Below are 19,117 nucleotides of genomic sequence, written 5' to 3'. Positions count from 1 at the left end.
CCTTTTTTTATTTCTTATTTTGTTTATTTGGGTTCTTTCTCTCTTCTTGGTTAGTCTGGCCAGAGGTTTGTCAATTTTGTTTATCCTTTCAATGAACCAGCTCTTGGTTTTATTGATTTTTTTCTATTGATTTTTGAATCTCTATTTTATTGATTTCCTCTCTGATCATTATGGTTTCCTTCCTTCTACTGACTTTAGGTTTTGTTTGTTCTTCTTCTTCTAATTCTTTTAGGTGGTAGCTGAGATTTTTCTTCTTCTTCTTCTTCTTCTTCTTTTTTTTGTCTTTTTGCCTTTTCTAGGGCTGTTCCTGCAGCATATGGAAGTTCCCAGGCTAGGGGTCGAATTGGAGCTATAGCCACTGGCCTACGCCAGAGCCACAGCAACGCCAGATCCGAGCCATGTCTTCCACCTACAACACAGCTCACGACAATGCCAGATCCTCAACTCACTGAGCAAGGCCAGGGATTGAACCCACAACCTCATGATTCCTAGTCGGATTTGTTAACCATTGAGCCACAATGGGAACTCCGATTTTTCTTCGTTTTTGAGGAAGGCCTGTATCAGTATGAACTGCCCTCTAAGAACTGCTTTTGTGGCATCCCAAAGGTTTTGAATGGTTATGTTTTCATTATCTTTTGTCTCAAGGTGTTTTTTGATTTCCTCATTGACTCATTGGTTTTTTAGTAGCATTTTGTTTAGTCTTCATGTAGTCAGTTTTTTCTCATTCCTTTTCCTGTTGTTGATTTCTAGCTTTATGCCATTGTGGTCAGGGAAGATGCTTGAAATAATGTCTATACTCTCAAATTTGTTGAGGTTAGCTTTGTGCTCCAGTATGTGGTCAATCCTTAAGAATGTTCTATGTGCATTTGAAAAGAATGTATGTTCTGATTTTTTTTGGATGTAATGACCTGAAAATACCAATTAAGTCTAATTGTTCTGTTCTGTGATTTAGGATTTCTGTTGCCTAATTGATTTTCTGTCTAGAGGATCTGTCCATTGATGTGAATGGGGTGTTAAAATCTCCTACTATTATTGTATTTCCATCAATTTCTCCTTTTATGTCTGTTAGTATTTGCTGTATGTATTTGGGTGCTCCCATATTAGGGTCATATTTATTGAAGAGTGTAATTTCCTCTTCTTAAGTGGATCCTTTTGTCATTAAATATTGTACTTCTTTGTCTTTCTTTAAGGCCTTGATTTTCAAGTCTGTTTTGTCTGATATGGGTGTTTTATCCCAATTTTATGTCTTTTTCATTCCCATTAAATATCTTTTCCCATCCCCTCACTTTCAATTTATATGTGTCCTTTGTCCTAAGGTGAGTCTCTTGTAGGCAGCATATTGTAGGCTCTTGTTTTTTTCATCCAGTCTCTACTCTTTGCCTTTTGATTGGAGCTTTCAGTCCATTGACATTTAAAATAATTGTTGATAAGTATGTATTTATTGCCATTTTAAAGCTTGTTTTCCAGTTGATTCTATGGCTCTCTTTTGTTTCTTTTCTTTTCTTTTCTTTTTTGATTGAATGATTTCCTTTTACTTTACGCTTGTGTCCTTTTTAATTTTTGTGAATGTATTGTTTAGTTTTGATTTGTGGTTGTCCAGTTTTTCAAGTATGTGAATCCCTTCCTATAGCTGCTTGCTTTTGCCTTATAGTCATGTAGGCTCAAGCACATTAAAAAAAAAAAAATTCTAGATTTTCTTACTTTCCTTCCCCACATTTTATGATTTTGACATCCATTTTCCATTTTTTTATATCTTCATGTTTATCCATTTGCTATTCCTTGTTTTTATCATTGCTTTCACAAATAGTTTTTTTTTTCCCTTTCAGATCCATATACTGGCTTATTTGATTTCTTTCCAATTGTGATTTCTTCCATCCTATGTCTTCTTAATCCTTTCCTATTTGGAGGAGATCTTTAGGTATTTCTTTTAAAATGGTTTTAGTATTGTTGTATGCTTTTAGGTTTTGTTGTTGTTGGAGAAATTCTTTATTTCTCCTTCTATTTTAAATGATATTCTTGCTGCACATTTTTTTCCCATTTAGAACTTTGAATATATCTTGCTACTCTCTTATGGCCTGTAGTATTTTTGTAGAGAAATCAGCTAATAGCCTTATGGGCGTTGCCTTTTAATTGACTCTGTTTTTCTCTTGTGCCTTTAGAATCCTCCCTTTATCTTTCACTTTTGACATTTTTATTAGAGTATGTCTTGGTGTGGGTCTGGGTTGGTTCAACTTGTTTGGGGCCCTCTGTTTTTTCCTGTATCTTGATAGCTATTTCCTTTAGATTTGGTACATTTTCAGCCATAATTTCTTTAAACATATTTTCAATCCCCTTTTCTTTTTCTTCTCCTTCTGGAATCCCTATTAAGCATAGATTGGCCCACTTTATATTATCCCATAGATTTCTTGTATTTCTTTCATTTGGATTTTTGTCTGCTGCCCTGATTGGGTGATTTCCATTATTCTATCTTCCAAGTCACTTATTTGTTCCTCTACTTTATTCATTCTACTCTTCAGTGCCTTTAACTCAGCTTGTGTCTCTGCAAATGAATTTTCTAGGTTTTCTTGGCTCTTCCTTATATTTTTTAGATCTTTTCTAAAGTAATCTGCTTCACTGTTCATATCTACTCTAATCCTTTCATATTCACTCTTAATTCCTTCAGTATTTTCATTATATCCTTTTTGAACTCAGTGTCCGTTAGACTGCAGAAGTCTGTTTCTGTTTCATTTTTGCTCCTTCAGGGAAATTCTCCTTTTCTTTTATGTTCCTGAGTATCTTCATTTTGCTTATATTTTTATTATTCTGTGAGTTTAGGGAAAACTACTACTGTAGTCTTGGAGGGTTTATATGAGAGAGTGCCCCTGGATATTTTGTGAGGGCTTATTATTATTATTATTATTATTATTATTATTATTTTGGTGTGAGGGCTGATTTTAGTTTATATGCTTGTTGTCTCTTTCCTCAGTGTGTGTAGTCTCTTATCCCTTTAATAGAAGATGCTGGTGTATGGACTATGTGTGCTTCCAGGGAGATGGAAGCAATAGTCAGGGCCTGTAACCAATGTCAGGTTACTGGGCCCTTGACATTGGTGAGAACCTCTGTGAAGGTGGTACAGGCTGCTTCTAGTTGTGGGGCCCTGGGAAGTGGCAGTGACCCTCAAGCAGGTATAGGTGGCACCCAGAGCCTTTGGCTGTGGCAACAGTAGGGCATGTGCATTCCCAGGGGAGTGAGAACAACAGTGGGTGATGCTTGATTGCAGTGCCCTCCTCTGTAATAACCTCTGAGGTGACTGAGTCCATAGATGATGCTTGTTTATGTACCCCTAGTGGTGGAAGGCCACACCCATCTCTGGAGTCTGAGATGGCTGTGGCAGTTTGCCCCTGCTGCCAGTGGCCTGTGCAGGAGGTGCCCAGCTGCCTAAGAGCCTATGCGTCCACAGAGGAAGATATTCCTATGGTGGTCCCTCACCTTCTCCTTTCACCCTTCCCACCAATGGTGCCTTGCTTCTCCTGTGGGCCCAGGCTACCTACCACACACCCTTGGCTATGGTGCTCCACTCCCCAGCCCATGGCACATCACTCCTTAGCCCCTCAGGCTGTCTCCTGACAGCCAATCCTAGTCTTCTCCCTAGAACTGACCTCTGGAGCCTGAGTCTTAGCACCTAGCCCCTGCCTGAGTGTCTCAGGCTGTGGTGTCCAGGGGCAGTGGTAGAGATGGTTTGTGCCACCCTCTCTGCTTTGCCTTCCTCAGTCCAGCTGCTGCCCTCTTCTCCAAGGCTTTGAAGTTGCCTCTCTGACTTGGCTGTTCTCCCTATCAGTTAGGTGGCCTCCCAAGGTGTGGATTCCTTTCTTCTTTCACTACTCCCTCTCAGTAGTGCTAGTCCCATCCTGATTCCTTTTTTTCTCTTCTCTCTCTCTTCTTTTTTTCCTTTTGTTCTATCCAGTTATATGGAGGGTTTCTTCCCATTTTTGGAGGTTTAAGATCTTCTGCCAGCATTTGGTAGATGTTCTATACTAATCATTCTACATGTAGATTTTTTTTGATGTGTTTGTGGGATAAGGTGAATGCCTCATCTTACTACTCTTCCACCATCTTGATCCCACCTCTTAATAATATCTACAAAATTTTTTTGTTTGGGATAGTGTTAGTTATAAAAGAGAGCAGTGGCAGAGAAATGCCCAAATCATAAATAATTCAAAGCCAAATAAAAATGTGTTTGATAGTAATATACATACTTTGGTCTACTCTGCTGATTTTTTCAACTATTCAGATTTATTTTTAAATTATAGTTTAATTAAAATATGTTCCGTGCTTATGTTTTTTTTTTTTCTAAATTACACTTAGACTTCCTGCTTTGTCTTGAGATGCTAGTGAAATCTTAAAATGGAATGATTATTGATTTGTCTGTCTCTTTCCAGAGAGCTTGGAAGTGGCTTCTTGGTGATAGTGTATTAAGAGAATTGTAATTGTTACCCTATTGATCCTTCACCTGACCCCTAGTGCTTTAGGATTTTCTTATCCTTCTACCTGGTGATTTTCCCCATACTATGTTTACTGTGGTTTTTTTTTTTTTTTTTAACTGCTGAACTCTTCAATTCTGAACTCTTTCTAGTTGATTCTCTTTAGATACAGTTTCTAAACCTATTAATTGCATTCTGAAGATCTAATTCTTTTTTAAAAGTAGTTCCAAATTCTCTATTCAATTCAGGTATATTTCAATACAGTGATCTAGAAAAAAAATGAATCTTCTTTTCCTCTGCTTATGGTCGTTTTATTTTATTTAAAAAATATTGACATATAGCTGATTTACAATGTTGTGTTAACTTCTGCTCTACAGGAACATAACTCAGTTATATATTCCTTTTAGTATTTTTTCCATTATAGTTTATCCAAGGATATTGAATATAGCTCCCTGTAGTAGAACCTTGTTGTTTATAAAAGCAGGTCATTTTAAATGCTATTAAAATTGGATAGACTGGATTAGCAATGAGATCCTGCTGTGTAGCACTGGGAACTATGTCTAGTCACTTATGATGGAGCATGATAATATGAGAAAATAGAATGTGTACATGTATGTGTAACTGGGTCACCATGCTGTGCAGTAGAAAAAAAATTGTATTGGGGAAATAACTATTAAAAAATAATATTATAAAAAAAAGGAGAATAAACAAACCAAAAAAAATTGGATAGACACACTTGAAAGTAAGTGAGCTCTTTAAGTCCAAAATATAGTCTAATAAATATGGGCAGTTTCATGGCATGTTTTCTTCATAGCATGAAATTGAAAACCATGTAAATGTCCAAAAATAGGAATTCAATTAAAAAATGATGGTACTTTTGGAGTTCCCGTCATGGCTCAGTGGTTAACGAATCTGACTAGGAATCATGAGGTTGAGGGTTCCATCCCTGGCCTTGCTCAGTGGGTGAAGGATCCGGCATTGCCGTGAGCTGTGGTGAAGGTCACCGATGCAGCTCGGATCCTGCATTGCTGTGGCTCTGGCGTAGGCTGGTGGCTACAGCTCTGATTCGACCCCAGCGTGGGAACCTCCATATGCTGCGGGAGTGGCCCTAGAAATGGCAAAAAGACCAAAAAAAAAAAAAAGGTGGTACTTTTATACATCAGATTATTCTTGTATTATTAATAATATGTTGTAGAAAATTATTCAATGATGTGAAAAAGTTTTCTAATTATATTGTTAAATGGCAAAAGCAGGTTGTATAACAGAATTTATAATGTAAATCTTTAAAAAAATTTAAGATTGTGTATAATATGTAGGAAAAAGACTGAAAGGATACAGCTAGGAGCTGTGTATTAAAAAAGTGGTAAATCATGAATAGTTAAACATTTTTTGCTTGTTTACTTTCTAAAGCTGCACAAAACATGTACAAGGAACATATATTATTTTGTGGTAAGAAAGGAAACAATAATACAAAAATAAATATCAGATGAATAAAGTAATAAATGTAAAAATAAAACAGTTAAAATCTTAGAAGAAAATTTAGGCGATTATTTAAAATGTGAGAAAAAGGAAACATCTCTCTTTTGGAGTTCCCTAGTGGCCTAGCTGTTAAGGATCCAACGTTGTCACTGCTGTGGCATGGATTTGATCCCTGACCCAGAAACTTCTGCATGCCATGGGCAAGGCACCCCCCCCCCAATTTTTTTTTTTTTAATGTGAGAACAGGAGATCCTTCAAAGATAGGGAACCCAGAAACTATCAAGGAAAAGATATATTTGACTTCATTCAAAACTTACAAGATTTTGCCTGGTAAAAGATATAAAAAAATAGGCCCCCGAAAAGACTGAAAAATATTTGTAATGTATGTAGCAGATAATGGGTTAATATCTGTAAGGTACATACCACTTTTATAAATACATTAACAAAACAAATCCGAACAATTCAATAGTAAAATGGACTAAACCTATGGCTAGGAAGGCCACACAACTATAAAGACAAATATCATATGCTAAGATGTTCCAGCCTTTTAGTAATTCGGCAAAGGTTTCCTCTGTCTTCAAAGCCAGCAGCGTACCATTTTCAGTTCTCTCTCTGACTCTGCTTCTCCTATCTCCCTCTTTCACTTAAAAAGAGTCTTGTGATTACATTGGTTCCACCGATGTACAATCCAGGATAATCCCCCAACCCAAGATCCGAAGCTTAATCACATCTGCAAATTCCCTTTTGCCATGCAAGAAAACATATTTATGTCCGGTGATTAAGAAATGGAGGGGTGGGTAATTGTTCTTGTCTGTGTACCATGCCATGTCAAAAATAGGGCACTGAGAGTTCCTATATACAGGTGTCTAGGTGGCAGCCCAGTTGCTGACAGTGTCACTGTTGGTGACCTGATGAATAGGAATACCCTTGATAATTCAGATATTTTGAATGCAGTGGTGGATGGGAAATGAAAATCAGGGCATTGGTGTCAGTTGGTGTTTAGAGGTTGTCTTGATGCTTGGCAGAGAGCTCATGAGAAGATGAAGGCTGCTAGTGAACATCTAAAGGCTATATTTGAGGAGTTCCTGTTGTGGCACAATGAGAATCTGTGCTGCCTTGGGAGTGGTGGTGTCTTGGGTCTGATCCCTGGACTGGCACAATGGGTTAAGGATCCTGTTTTGCGAAGCTGCAGCTTAGATTGCAACTGTGGCTTGGATCTGATCCCTGGCCTGGGAATTCCATATGACACAGGGCAACCAAAAAAAGAGAAAAAAGAGAGAAAAAGAAATAAATAAAGGCTAAATGTGAGAGCTCCAGGGCCTCTCTGTCTGGGCTCTTTGGGAGTTTAGAGAAGCCAGTGGAAGTGTGGATAAGTGAGGGCAGAACTACTGGCTACAATCAAGATGCTTGGGAAACCTTTGAAGTCTCAACAAGCTGGGTCTGTAGTGCTAAGGCAGCCCTGGCTGAGAAATCCTGGTATCCTGATATATGGGATGAGGACATCTAGGTGGATGCCTATAAGAGTGTGGCTCTGTCGACCTCTCTGAATCCACACAACTATCAGCCCACCCCCTTTATTTAATTATTTATTCATTTTGCTTTTTAGGGCTGCACCTGCGGCATGTGGAAGTCCCCAGGCTAGGGGATGAATTGGAGCTATAGCTGCCAGCCTACACCGTAGCCACAGCAACAGGAATCCAAGCCGCATCTGCGACCTACACCACAGCTCACAGCAACACTGGATCCTTAACCCACTGAGCGAGGCCAGGGATTGAATCCCAATCCTCATGGATACTAGTCGGATTTGTTTCCACTGAGCCATGATGGAAACCCCCTTTATGAAGGCCAAGCCCTTCCCTGTGCATGAAGACACTGCAGAGGCTTCCTTCACAGTTTCCTGTCAGGAGTAACCCCTGGGCCTCTCCTGAATGCCAGTGTGATAACAAGGGTTAACCCCCAGCAGATCCCAGCTGCGGGTGGGATGTGCTAGCTAGGTCTGATAAGGAAGGAAATACACCTCTAAGAAACTGCAAAGCCTAATTAGCATATACTGGCAGGGGCCAGGGAAGTATGCCTGGGAATGATTTTGATGGGGCTTAATCAAGGAGGCAGAACATAAAACTGGATAAACAGAAAAGCACTGGCCTAAGGGAACTTTCTCAGGGTGTGGGGTTTACCACTGTTCAAGGACCCCAGGCAATGGGTCAAACTTGCTGCTTAGAGTGGCTCTTCAAAACGTGGGCTGTGGCCAGTAGCCTAACTGGCTGGTAAGGGCCCTGGAAGGAAACGCATGGGCATGATTTCTCAAGGAGACCACCAATGCCTTGGCAGCAGCTCAACTATATTGGGTCCCTTCCATCTTGGAAGGACCAGTGGTTTGTCCTCGCAGGGACAGAGGCTGTTTTCTCATAAGGGTTTGCCTTTCCTTTCTACAGAGCTGTAGCCAAAACTCATCCAGGAACTTACGGAACATCTGGTCCTCATGTATGGAACCCTGTACAGAATAACATCGACCACAGGCCCCACTCCACAGGAGGTAGGGTAAAACCAGATGACTTGGTTTCATGTTTCTGCAATGATTGTTATGTGCAAAAAGTGAGATCTAGAGAAGAGTATACATAGTAAATCTCATTTTTGAAAAGGAGATAATGACATCTCCACCTCATATATTTATTTATGTTTATTCATGATTCTAGCAGCATGGAAATGTCATGAAAGGATCCATACCAGATCATTAATACTGGTTCCATGGGAGTTAGGATGGAGCAGAGGGATGTCTGATTGAGAGGGAAGGAAAAAAAGAAGGAGGAAGTTTTTTTTTTTTTTAAAGACTGCATGTAAAAAATTGCCCATGATAAAAAAAGAAGATGATATTATTCCATTTGTGCAAACTGCATGAAAGATGGCCACTAAAATATGAATAGTGGTTATCTTAAAATGATGGAATTTTAGAATATGCCAAATTCTCTTGTTATCTGTTGCTTTTTGGTGATCACTCAGTACATGAAATCCTCCATCCCTTAAGTACTTGGGCCTTCACTTTGTCATTTGTGAAATAGGGAACTGAACCAAGGCTCTTGTGATATGCAAAGGCAGTAATAGGGTTTCTGTCTGCCTCTATCTATCTATCTATCTATCTATCTATCTATCTATCTATCTATCATCTACCTACCTATCCATCTATCCTATCTCTCTCTCTACTCACCTATCTGTAACAGTTACATTTGGTACAGCAAAACAGTCCTGAGCATGTACTATGTGCCAGCTGAGTTAGAGACTTCTGGGGTATGGAGATGAATGCAGTATAGAGGGTGTCTTAGTCCATTCAGGCGGTTAGAACAAAAATACCATAAACTGAGTGGCTTATAGGTAATATTTATTTCCTGCAGTTATGGAGCCAGCAGATTCAATGTCAGCTGATTCAGTTGGTATCTGATGAGGGCCCACTTCCTGGATGAGAGACAGCTGCCTTTTTGCCATAACCTCACATGGCAGAAGGGGCAAGGGATTTTTCTGGGGTGTCTTTTAATAAGGACACTAGCCCCATTCATGAGGGCTTCACCCTTATGACCTCCCGAAGGCCCCAGCTCCAAATACCATCACTTTGGGGATTAGGTTTCAACATATGAATGTTGGGTGTACACAAACATCTAGATGACAGCAGAGGGAGAGTCTCGTCTGGTAACAGATTAACTTAGTACCATCTGGGAAGTGCTATGATAAGGTGGTACGAGGCCTCAGGGTGTGGTGAGGGGACAGAGTTTGGGAAGGGTAAATGGTACCCAACTGCCCTTTAGTGCCACCTAAAGAAATGTCCATTTTCTTTGCATTAGGACTATGCAACATGATTCAACTACTTTAAGAAAAACAATGCTTACAATAAAGATTGAAAAAAATATGTCTCAATCTTACAATGGTGATTGAATTATGGCTGGCATTTTGTTCATTCCTTTACTCTTTTCTCTATTTTCCTAATTATTTCCAATGAGTGTTTAATGGGAAATTTTTGTTTTATTTTGATTGGATTATATCAGCTCGGGATGGTAACACTTGCATCTTACATGCATGAAATGCTCTCCAGTGAATCCCAGTAGATAATTTATTAATTTTAATATATTTAAATTAAATTAAATTTAATATATATTATTTAATAATATATGTGGTAGTTTTAAAAAACATGAAGTTCATGGTAGACACCTAGTCAAAGGTCTTCTTAGTAGTGAGAGGTTCGGAAGCCACCAGACAAGGACCCAGTGATATTTCCTGGCTCTGGGATTCTCTGGAGAATGCCCCTGGTGTTTTTCCTTTGACGTGATCTCTTCTAAGAAGACGTGTGTGGTGGTCTGACAGTTATCCACAGGTCTCACTGCCAAAGCATGGAAGCCCACATAGTAATTTTAATTCTTTCTCAGAGCAACCTTAAGGTGATTGGCATTTTTTTTTTGTTTTTTTTTTTGTTTTTTTTTTGTCGGGAAATGGAATCCCAAAGGTCACTTGATTTGAGTTAGAGTTTTCTTCATCCATCAGCCTTGACAATAGCGCCAAGCTATTGGTGGGAATCCCATTTTGGTGATGCTGATGAGTGAAGTGCAGCTGGTGTCCAGCCTGGTCTCTGGCATTACCCATCACTGACCTGGTCCATAATATCTCTCTTTTGTGTGCTGCATGGCACCTCCTTCCTCCACCATTAAACTCATCTTATCTTACTAGAATTACATAATATCTCTCCCAACAAAACTATAAAACCTTTTTCATTGTTTCCCCCAATGCCTAAGACTGTGCCTGACCCAAATGGTAATTAAGGAACTGAGGTGTAAATTAATAAATAAACATGTGATGTTGGGTCATGTAACGACCAATACATAGGAAGTGCTTATCATGTGCTAAGCAATGTTTTAAGTGTTTTACATTCTCCCAACAATGCAGTGAGTTAGGTACTATTCTTACTCTAGGTTTACATGTGAGGAAAATAAAGAACAGAGATGTTCATTAGTTTGTCAGGTCACACAGCTAGTGTGTGCTAGAGTTGAGACTTGAACTCAGACTCTGCAATCTGTGTTCTTAACTACTACTCTAGACTGTTTTTTTAAGTCATTTAACCTCTCTATACTTAAATTTTTCTAATAGGAAAAAGTGGTTAAAATGTCTACCCATTGGATGTTTGGAAGAATTAAAAAACGAAAAGTATACATAAAGCTTTGTACATATTACGTATTGGTACTTTCATTATTATCATTAATATGTTATCACTAATACTGTTAACTATTAAATATCACTTTTACACCAAGAAAAATAAAATATTACAATTATAAAAACACATTGCCGGGTACTTGATAACATTAGTGGATCAAAAGCCGTGGCTTTTGAATGACAACTTTTTAAAAAAGATTTTTCTGAATGACTTTGGGAAAATAATTTCTTATCACATTGTTGGGTTTCCTTCCCCCATCCCATAAGTGGCATTTGCTCTCTGCCTGACTCTATTCATCCATCTTTGAACTTGATGCTATTCAGGAAATATTCCTAGAGCTTTGACATGTTGACCCAGCAAAGGGATTTACAAGGCTTTTCCAGCTGAGGAGGGAGAGAGTCTCCCCCTAGTGTTGGTTTTTGTGCAAAAGGATCAGAACCCCACCTCAGGCTCTTTGGGAGGGGGGCGGGATGCTCTTTGGTTTAGTCTGATTCTCAGGACTGAAGTGTGACTTTTGTGGGTAAGAGATTTGAGTCCCAATTCTATGACAGCAGAAGTGGGATGTCTACCATGTTAAGTGTTTTATATAAGCGATAGGTGAATGTAGCCACACACTGTCAAATAGCTACATATTCATACATGTTCTGCCCATTTTTCTTCTGATCATTCAGTCTTGAGATGCTTGACCCTTTAGCAGGTCAAGGTTAATAGTAATTATGCTACGATCCAGTAAAGAGTTGACTTGAGAGTAAGTAAAGAAGGAAATCCATTTTTATTGAGTACCTACTAAGTGACAAGTTCCCTAGCAGTCATCATGCTTTTGGTTCACAGGCTGAGTTTTAAGGCAGGTCTTTGTTGACTCGTAGTTGTGAGGACTGAAGCTCAGAGAGCTTTGGGGGCTTACCCTGTTATACACAACGGATACACAATGGCAGTAGTTTTCAAACCTAAGTCCAAGTCCCATGCTTTGTCCTTTAGACTTTGCTGCATAACCTGCTGCCCTTGGCCGATGTGATGCCCCAACAGTTCAAGTCTCCACTGACCAGAGGCTGATGCATCACTTTTCTCTGAATTTGTTCCTTCCTTCAGTTAGCATACCAGTCCTGGCTTTGGGGGCTCTGTTCTCTGATAGTTAACCTGATAAATTTCCAGTGTTGTTGTTCATAGATAGTATGCTGGTTTATGAATAATATTCTTAGGGAGCCTCTTGACCCCAAAGGGTGGCACCATAGATAGGATTGTAGGAAATTGGAGCTGGATGGGGCGTTGTTTAAACATCTTTGTTTTAAATAACCTTAGTGTTTGGAGATCAGATCTTTTAAACCTTGGGTTTGTGGTGGCAAAATCCTGAAAGCAATGCTTGCTGGGGAAAAAGAAGAAGTCTTGTTATGTTTTAAATCACAGCTCTTTCATTCTTTATGTGGGGCCTGCCAGGCCAGGAATTTATTATGGGCCTAGGTATTATCGTACAGTTTCTTATCAATTTAGCATTTAACTGGAAATGGAGGAGTGAGGGGAGAGGGAGGAGGGGAGATGTTTGGCAATTGGCCAGTTCTGTGAGCAGGTTTTGGTTTTTGTGGTTCTATGGTTATTTCAGTGGATAAAGTGTCCCACTCATGTAGCCTGGACTGGTTATAAGCTGGCATTGAGTGATGGCCAATTACAAGTTACTCACATTTGGATCGATATCCCAGACATGAGCTCATTAACCCCAAATCCTATTATCTCACACATGTGAAGCAGATTGTTTTTAATGTGATGACATTTTCACTGTCTACAAACCTGAGTTCTGATGTAGTAAAAAGCCTCAGCAGATATGAGCAGAAATAAGCAGCTGTGTTTATAGCGACACAATGAGGGAAATGACATGTGCAAATGAATACTCTGCTTGTACCACTTAGGGGTTCACTTTGAAAGTCAGGGACCTTGTTGAGTTTTCCTGTAGTTTGTCACCTTATTCCCTACCACTTTAGGATTCCAGTTCATCCTGGCATCTATAAACCTCTTTTCTTTTAATGTCTATAGATTATGAGTCCCTGTCTTCATGAAGTTTTTTTTTTTTTAATTTTCCAAGACGTTGGTTTTTAGACCTGTTGGTGCTATGGCTTTTATCTATTTTAATCTACTTTGCACCTCTCCATAACAATTTTAATTAACGGGCAGACTTTCTTTAGAGGTAGAATGTTCATACCGCCTAAAGATACTTCATCGCAACTATTAGCATCATCCATTCACACACTATCCCATTTTCCATCTCTGCAGGGGCAGGCAAATTTTTCTTCAAACCATTATCTTTACAGCTAATGAATTGAACCCCAACTTGACTCTGAATTACACAGCTGCATCTCACACTTGTCTTGGTTAGGGGGTCCTCTTTGAGGCTGGCTGCCTGCTCATCCTTTTTGTAGTTCGCAAGTAAGGGGGGGGGAAGCTTTGTCTTTTTACTAAAATACTTATTTGAAAAATCACAGACTATTTTCTTTTGGTCTGACCCATGACACCACATCCAGGGTTCAAAATTTAAATTTTGATTTCACAATGGTCAGTATCATAGGACCATGGTAGTTTTTTTTTTTTTTTTCTCCCCATCTGTAAAATGGAGAGTATCTACCTAGCCTACCCACATGACTATTGTGAATATTAAATGCATTTGTAAAGTGTAAAATACCACACAATACATATATCCATACATATCAGTGGGTCTCATCTTGGGAACTTTTGCTCCTGAGGGAACATTTAGCAATGTCTGGAGACATTTTGGAGGGTCAAAACTTTGTAGGAACGTTGCTAAACATCCTGTAATAGACATATCGGCCCCCACAACAAAGAATTTTCTGGCCCCAAATGTTGACAGTACCCAACCCTGAATTTTTCAACCCTGAATAAAAAGGCACTTATATAAAAAGCACAACTTGAGGTTTGTTTGGTAATTATCTTCGTCTCCTACGCCTCTCCCACATCCAATGGTTCTTATGGATGCTTTTCTCAGGGATCTTCCTCTCTTGTGGGCAAGCTGCATGAGGGAATGGAACATTAATTGAAAGCGCCACTTTTTCTGCAAGTCAGTACACAGGAGCAAATTTGATAAACACAATTTTTAACCTTTCTTTTAATTCACAAATATCAGGTAGATAATTTTTGGTTATTGGAAAGGTCAGGATGAGCAATTATTTTATGTTTTTATGTCCATGCTTCTAGTTTATCTTGTATAGAATACCTTATCATTAAATAACAGCATCGTAGAACCCAGGGTGGGGGTCAGAGATGTCTATGTCACCTTCTGCAGGTCAGTGACTAAGTCATCAAGACAGGTGGTGTCTAATCTCTTCCGCTGTTAATTGCTTTTCTTATAACAATGATGGTCAATATCCATTGAGCATTGTAGCATTCCGGCACTTTGCAAACATTATTTTGTCCTCACGGCAACCTGAAAAATATTTACTTCAGGTTAGTCCAAATCTTTTTTAGGACTTTTAGAAGAAGTTTAGAAATAGAACTTTCTTCAGTTAAAGTTTACTTCTGCTGCATTTCAGTTCCCCTACAACAGTACAATCAGTCAGTCAATTAGTCAGTGTTCACTCAAAAGACCCTGTCTGCAGAACATTTTGAGAATCCAGTTAGATTTCTTTCAAAAAAACACAAGCTTTGGGTTGAACATTACAGTCCAAATCTTCCTTAAAACTGTGTCAGTAAATGGTCTAAACATCCACTAACTAGGCAATGGTTCTGTAAATCATAGAACAGATCTTTCTGTATTGACACAGATAGATGATTTCCATACAGTGAGTTTAATAAATAGGCTATTTGTGGCACAGGATGTATAGTATAATGCATTTATATTGAAAATATATCTACACATTCTTAAGCAGGCAAATAATTGTTATGTGGAAAGGAGTTTTGCCAAATTGTAAATCATGGTTATCGTTGGGGGTAATATTACAGAGAAACATTCCCTCTCTGCGTAATTTACGCCTTTTCTAATGATCATGTATCATTCCAAAGAACAATAAAGGTATTTCTATTTAAAATACCCAACAATATAAATTTAATAGTAGCTCAAGGTAGCCATGTCAAATACAGTTTATTATGACATGGCAATAATAAACCAAATAATAGCTAATATTAGTTGAATGCCTACTCTGTATCTGGTATGGTTCTGAGCTGTTTTCATAAATGAGCTCATTTAATCATCACAACAGTTCTATGAGGTTAGCCTAATTTTTATTCATATGCTACAAATGAGGAAACTGAGGCTCAGAAGAAAAAAAAAAGTAAGTAAATAGCCTGAAGTTACAGAGCTAGTGTTTGGTTAAGTCAGGACTTGAACTCAGGCATCTGGCTCCAGAGTTGCAAGGCTGAATCTTCTTCTGCAGGTGCCAAGTGAATGGCACCTGTGGAGAGATTTGGAGGAGAAGGGACTTGAAAACTTGAGGTCCCTCTGGGTTCCTTCTGCAGGTAAACACCAGGTCCCTACCAGACTATAAGGCCCTGTGGGGCAGACATGATGTCTGGGGCACCTGCATTTTTCCCTCAGCACCTAGAATAGGGTCTTTCCCATATAGACTGAAGGTAGTTGCCACAGACTTGTTGTATCCAAAGTTTTTGAATCGCCTAAGATTCATCAGTTTTCTGGGTGTGCTTAGAATCCATTCCCGTCCCATTTTGTAGACAAACTCTTTATGTGGAAAGAGGGTTTGTCTCTTCTGTATGTGGTCAGAGATGAGAGGCCATAAGAGGTTGGAAAGTTTGTTGGCCATTCAGCATGTGTCCTTGTGTTCTGGGGATGCCACCAGACATACAACACCTTGGCTTCCATAGCGTTTACATCTCAGTGGTGAAAGTTGTCAAAAACAAATAAAGTAGGAAAATGTGGGGAACACAGACAGCCTTTGACCCTTAGGGATATGGCACACCCAAGGTTTTGAGAATTGTATGAAATATGTATTTTGTAATCAAGTAAAGTGTTACTCTAATAGATAACTGGAAGTAAAAAGTTCTAATGTCAGACCTGTCACCAATGCTGTGTTATTAAGACAAGGAAATTAAACTTAATGGCACCAGAGGGAAAATAGTAAAAATTATTTTCTGGTCACGTGTTATTAACCATAATAAAATAAATAGGGGGATGGTAAGTGGAGGGGAAGGACTGGGTTGTTCATACCCTTGAGGCACCGCATTTTTAGCAGGAGACGGAAGCTGCTGCTTCTTTCCAGCTTAACTCTTTCCTGGGCTTTACATAACCTCCAAAATGTATTTGTGGCTTTGGGACGCACAGGGGGCACGAAGTCCACCTTAAAGGATTCTCCTGCAAGCCTCGGAGTTACTCTCTGTTGTCCTTGGAGACAGAAAATAAGCTTTTACCTCTCTTCTGGATTCATTTTCAAAAATGAGTCTTGGAAATGAGTTTTCCTTAGACACATTTATATATAATGACAGGCTAATATCTTACACACCATTACTGTATGTAATAACAGTGTGACAAAACTGACAAGAACACGACTCTAGATGTAAGGCAATTAGCTGTGGAGGGAGCGTTATCCAGCAGAAAGGATGGGTACCCCCATACCGTGCGGTGACTTAATGGTTCCGAAGTGATGAATGTGGACATCTCCAGAGGCAAAACGTCGCATAATTGAAATTTGTCCTTATGGTCCTACTTTTCTTTTTTGGCACAAGCTTTCTTGCTGCCAAGTCCTCCCTGGCATGGAGAAAAGTCCTAGCCCAGAGACCTAACACTTAGTAGGCAGTCGATAGCTCTTATTGAATGGATGAATGGACTCATTTCACTGGAGGGTGTGAGGAGCTTTCTTATCACCCGTTTAAATTTTGGACAATGCTTATAATAGGAATGAAGTTTTTTTTTAAAATTTATTTAGGTAATTGGAATACAACTCCATTCAAATCTGTGTTTAAATCATATCAACAATGCTTTTTCTTCATTTTAATGAATCACAAATTATTTTTTTAAAAACCTTTAGTATAGATATCTAATCTTGTGATCCCTGTCTGTTAGAATGAAGAGCCTTGCAACCACAGTGAGCAAAGCCAGGTCACTGACACTTTTTTCTCATTAATTCATCAGCAAGTTCTATCAGCTCTACCTTCAAAATTTATCCCAAATCTGGGAGTTCCCTTTGTGGCTTCAAGGGTTAAGAACCCAACTAGTATCTATGAGGATGCGGGTTTGATCCCTGACCTCACTCAGTGGGTTCAGTATCTGCAATTTGCTACAAGCTGCAGTGTAAGTCAAAGATGTGGCTTGGATCCCACGTTGCTATGGCTGTGGGCTGGCAGCTGCAGCTCTGATTTGACCCCTAGCCCATGAATTTCCATATGCCGCAGGTGAGGCCATTACAAAAATTATCCCAAATCTGTTCCCTCCTTTTATTGCTATTACCCTCCCAGGTCAATTCTAGACTGAATTCGCTTAAGAGTTCCATGGTGGACTCCAACAATCCATTCTTCTGGGAGCTGCTGATCTTGTCCTTTATTTCCCATTTGCTTCACATGATCTTTAAAAAAAAAAATCCCAACTCATGATCATGGCCCAGTAGCCCTCTCCTGCCCTCTTGATCTATCCCTTGCCTGCCTCTGCAAGTAGGAATGAAGGGTTAATGACAGGATTTAGAGATCAGCAAGGGGATGATGTTACATGGAAAGGATTTCTTTCTGGTACCCTTCAGCTCTGTGCACAGGCCAGTGTGGGGAGCAGCGGCTGAGTGAGCAGACTGGAACCGGAAGGTCTAGGATTGCATCTCAGGCTGCCACCTCCTAAGCTATGTCATCTGGGGTATCTCCCTCAGTTGTGAAATGGGGCTCATCAGCCTATTTTATCTTCTAGGGCTATTTTGGGGATCAAATGAGTTAATTCCCAGAGAGCCTGCCATGTAGTTAGAACTTGACACATGTTAACTCCTCTTTAGTTACATCAGACGTCAAGGGGGGCCAAAGAGCGGGAGCAGTCAGGATGGAACATTTCCCACCTGTGACCAGAACAGGAGTTGTGCTGCTCCCTCCCTGTTCCCTTTCCCTTTTTGTGAGAACTCAATCACCCAGCAAAGTCATTTTCTCCTTGTTGGATAGAAAAAGGACCATCTCTTCCTACTTGTCCCCTTGCCCACTCTGTTGCAGTCACACTGCCTCCTTGCTTTTCCTTGAACACACCAGCCATGCCCCACAGCAGGGCCTTTGCACTAGCTGTTCCCTCTGCCAGGAATGCATTTGCCCAGATGTCCCTGGAGCCGACTCCTTCACCTCCTTCAGGTTTTTACTCCCACGTCACCTTCTACTTGAGGCTTTCTCTGACCCCCCTGTAACAACTGCACCCACCCTCTTACTCTCACTATTTCTGATACTACTCACCCTGCTTTTTTCTTTTGTCCAATAGCTCCCTCTACCTTTCAATATACTCTATATTTACTTATTTATGTTGAATATTGCTTATGTATTTCTCCCTTACCTAGGAGGTAAGCTCCTACAGGGCAGGGATTTTTGTGTTTTGGGTTCATGGGTGTGTCCCTAATGATATGACAACAGACAGCCATATAATAGGCACTGAATGAATGTTTAGTGAATAAATGAATGAAGGAATTGCAGAGCAGTTGCAAGTCAATAAAAATGTAGAGAAAAATCACAATCCTCGCAGGCACATAAACTAGAGAATCTCAGGTTCATCTTGGAATCCTTTTCTCTCCTTTCTCCTCCATATCCAGCTGGTCACTAGGCTCTGAGAATTCTGCCTCTGAAATAGCTTCCAATCCCCCCTCTTTTCTCCATTTCTACACCGGCTGCTTCATTCCTTCTTACTGACTTCTCTAATCCCAATCTAGTTTCTTTTCCAGTTCCCTGCAACATTCAGACTCAAGGATGATTTATGTAAAATACAGGTATATTCATGTCACTCCAGTACTTAAAACCCTTCAAAGCCTCCCTGTCAACCCGAGTGGACCCTAAGCTAACATGTCCACCACTAGCAACCCTTGTGAGG

At 39.7% G+C, this 19,117-nt stretch overlaps 1 protein-coding gene across 9 annotated transcripts in view; it reads left to right on the top strand.

Annotated features, from left to right (window-relative positions):
• Positions 1–19,117, top strand: part of LOC146403488 (uncharacterized) — a 327,016-nt gene that overhangs the window by 185,528 nt on the left and 122,371 nt on the right. For all 9 annotated transcript variants that reach the window (XR_014804046.1, XR_014804045.1, XR_014804044.1 and 6 more), the window contains exon 3: positions 8,375–8,475. Coding sequence is in view for 5 of the 9 variants with exons in the window: in XM_084957246.1 (XP_084813372.1) it covers positions 8,375–8,475 (101 nt within the window). In the remaining 4 variants the exon portion in view is untranslated. The remainder of the gene's footprint in view (positions 1–8,374; positions 8,476–19,117) is intronic.

Source organism: Sus scrofa, chromosome 5 (genome assembly GCF_054392235.1).
Source record: "Sus scrofa isolate SSC_HxYL_T2T_F1_AM1 chromosome 5, Sscrofa_HxYL_maternal_Yorkshire_Landrace_v2.0, whole genome shotgun sequence".
Taxonomy (NCBI): Eukaryota; Metazoa; Chordata; class Mammalia; order Artiodactyla; family Suidae; genus Sus; species Sus scrofa.
Note: the sequence above shows the minus strand (reverse complement) of the source record. Positions and strands in the feature narration are given on the sequence as shown.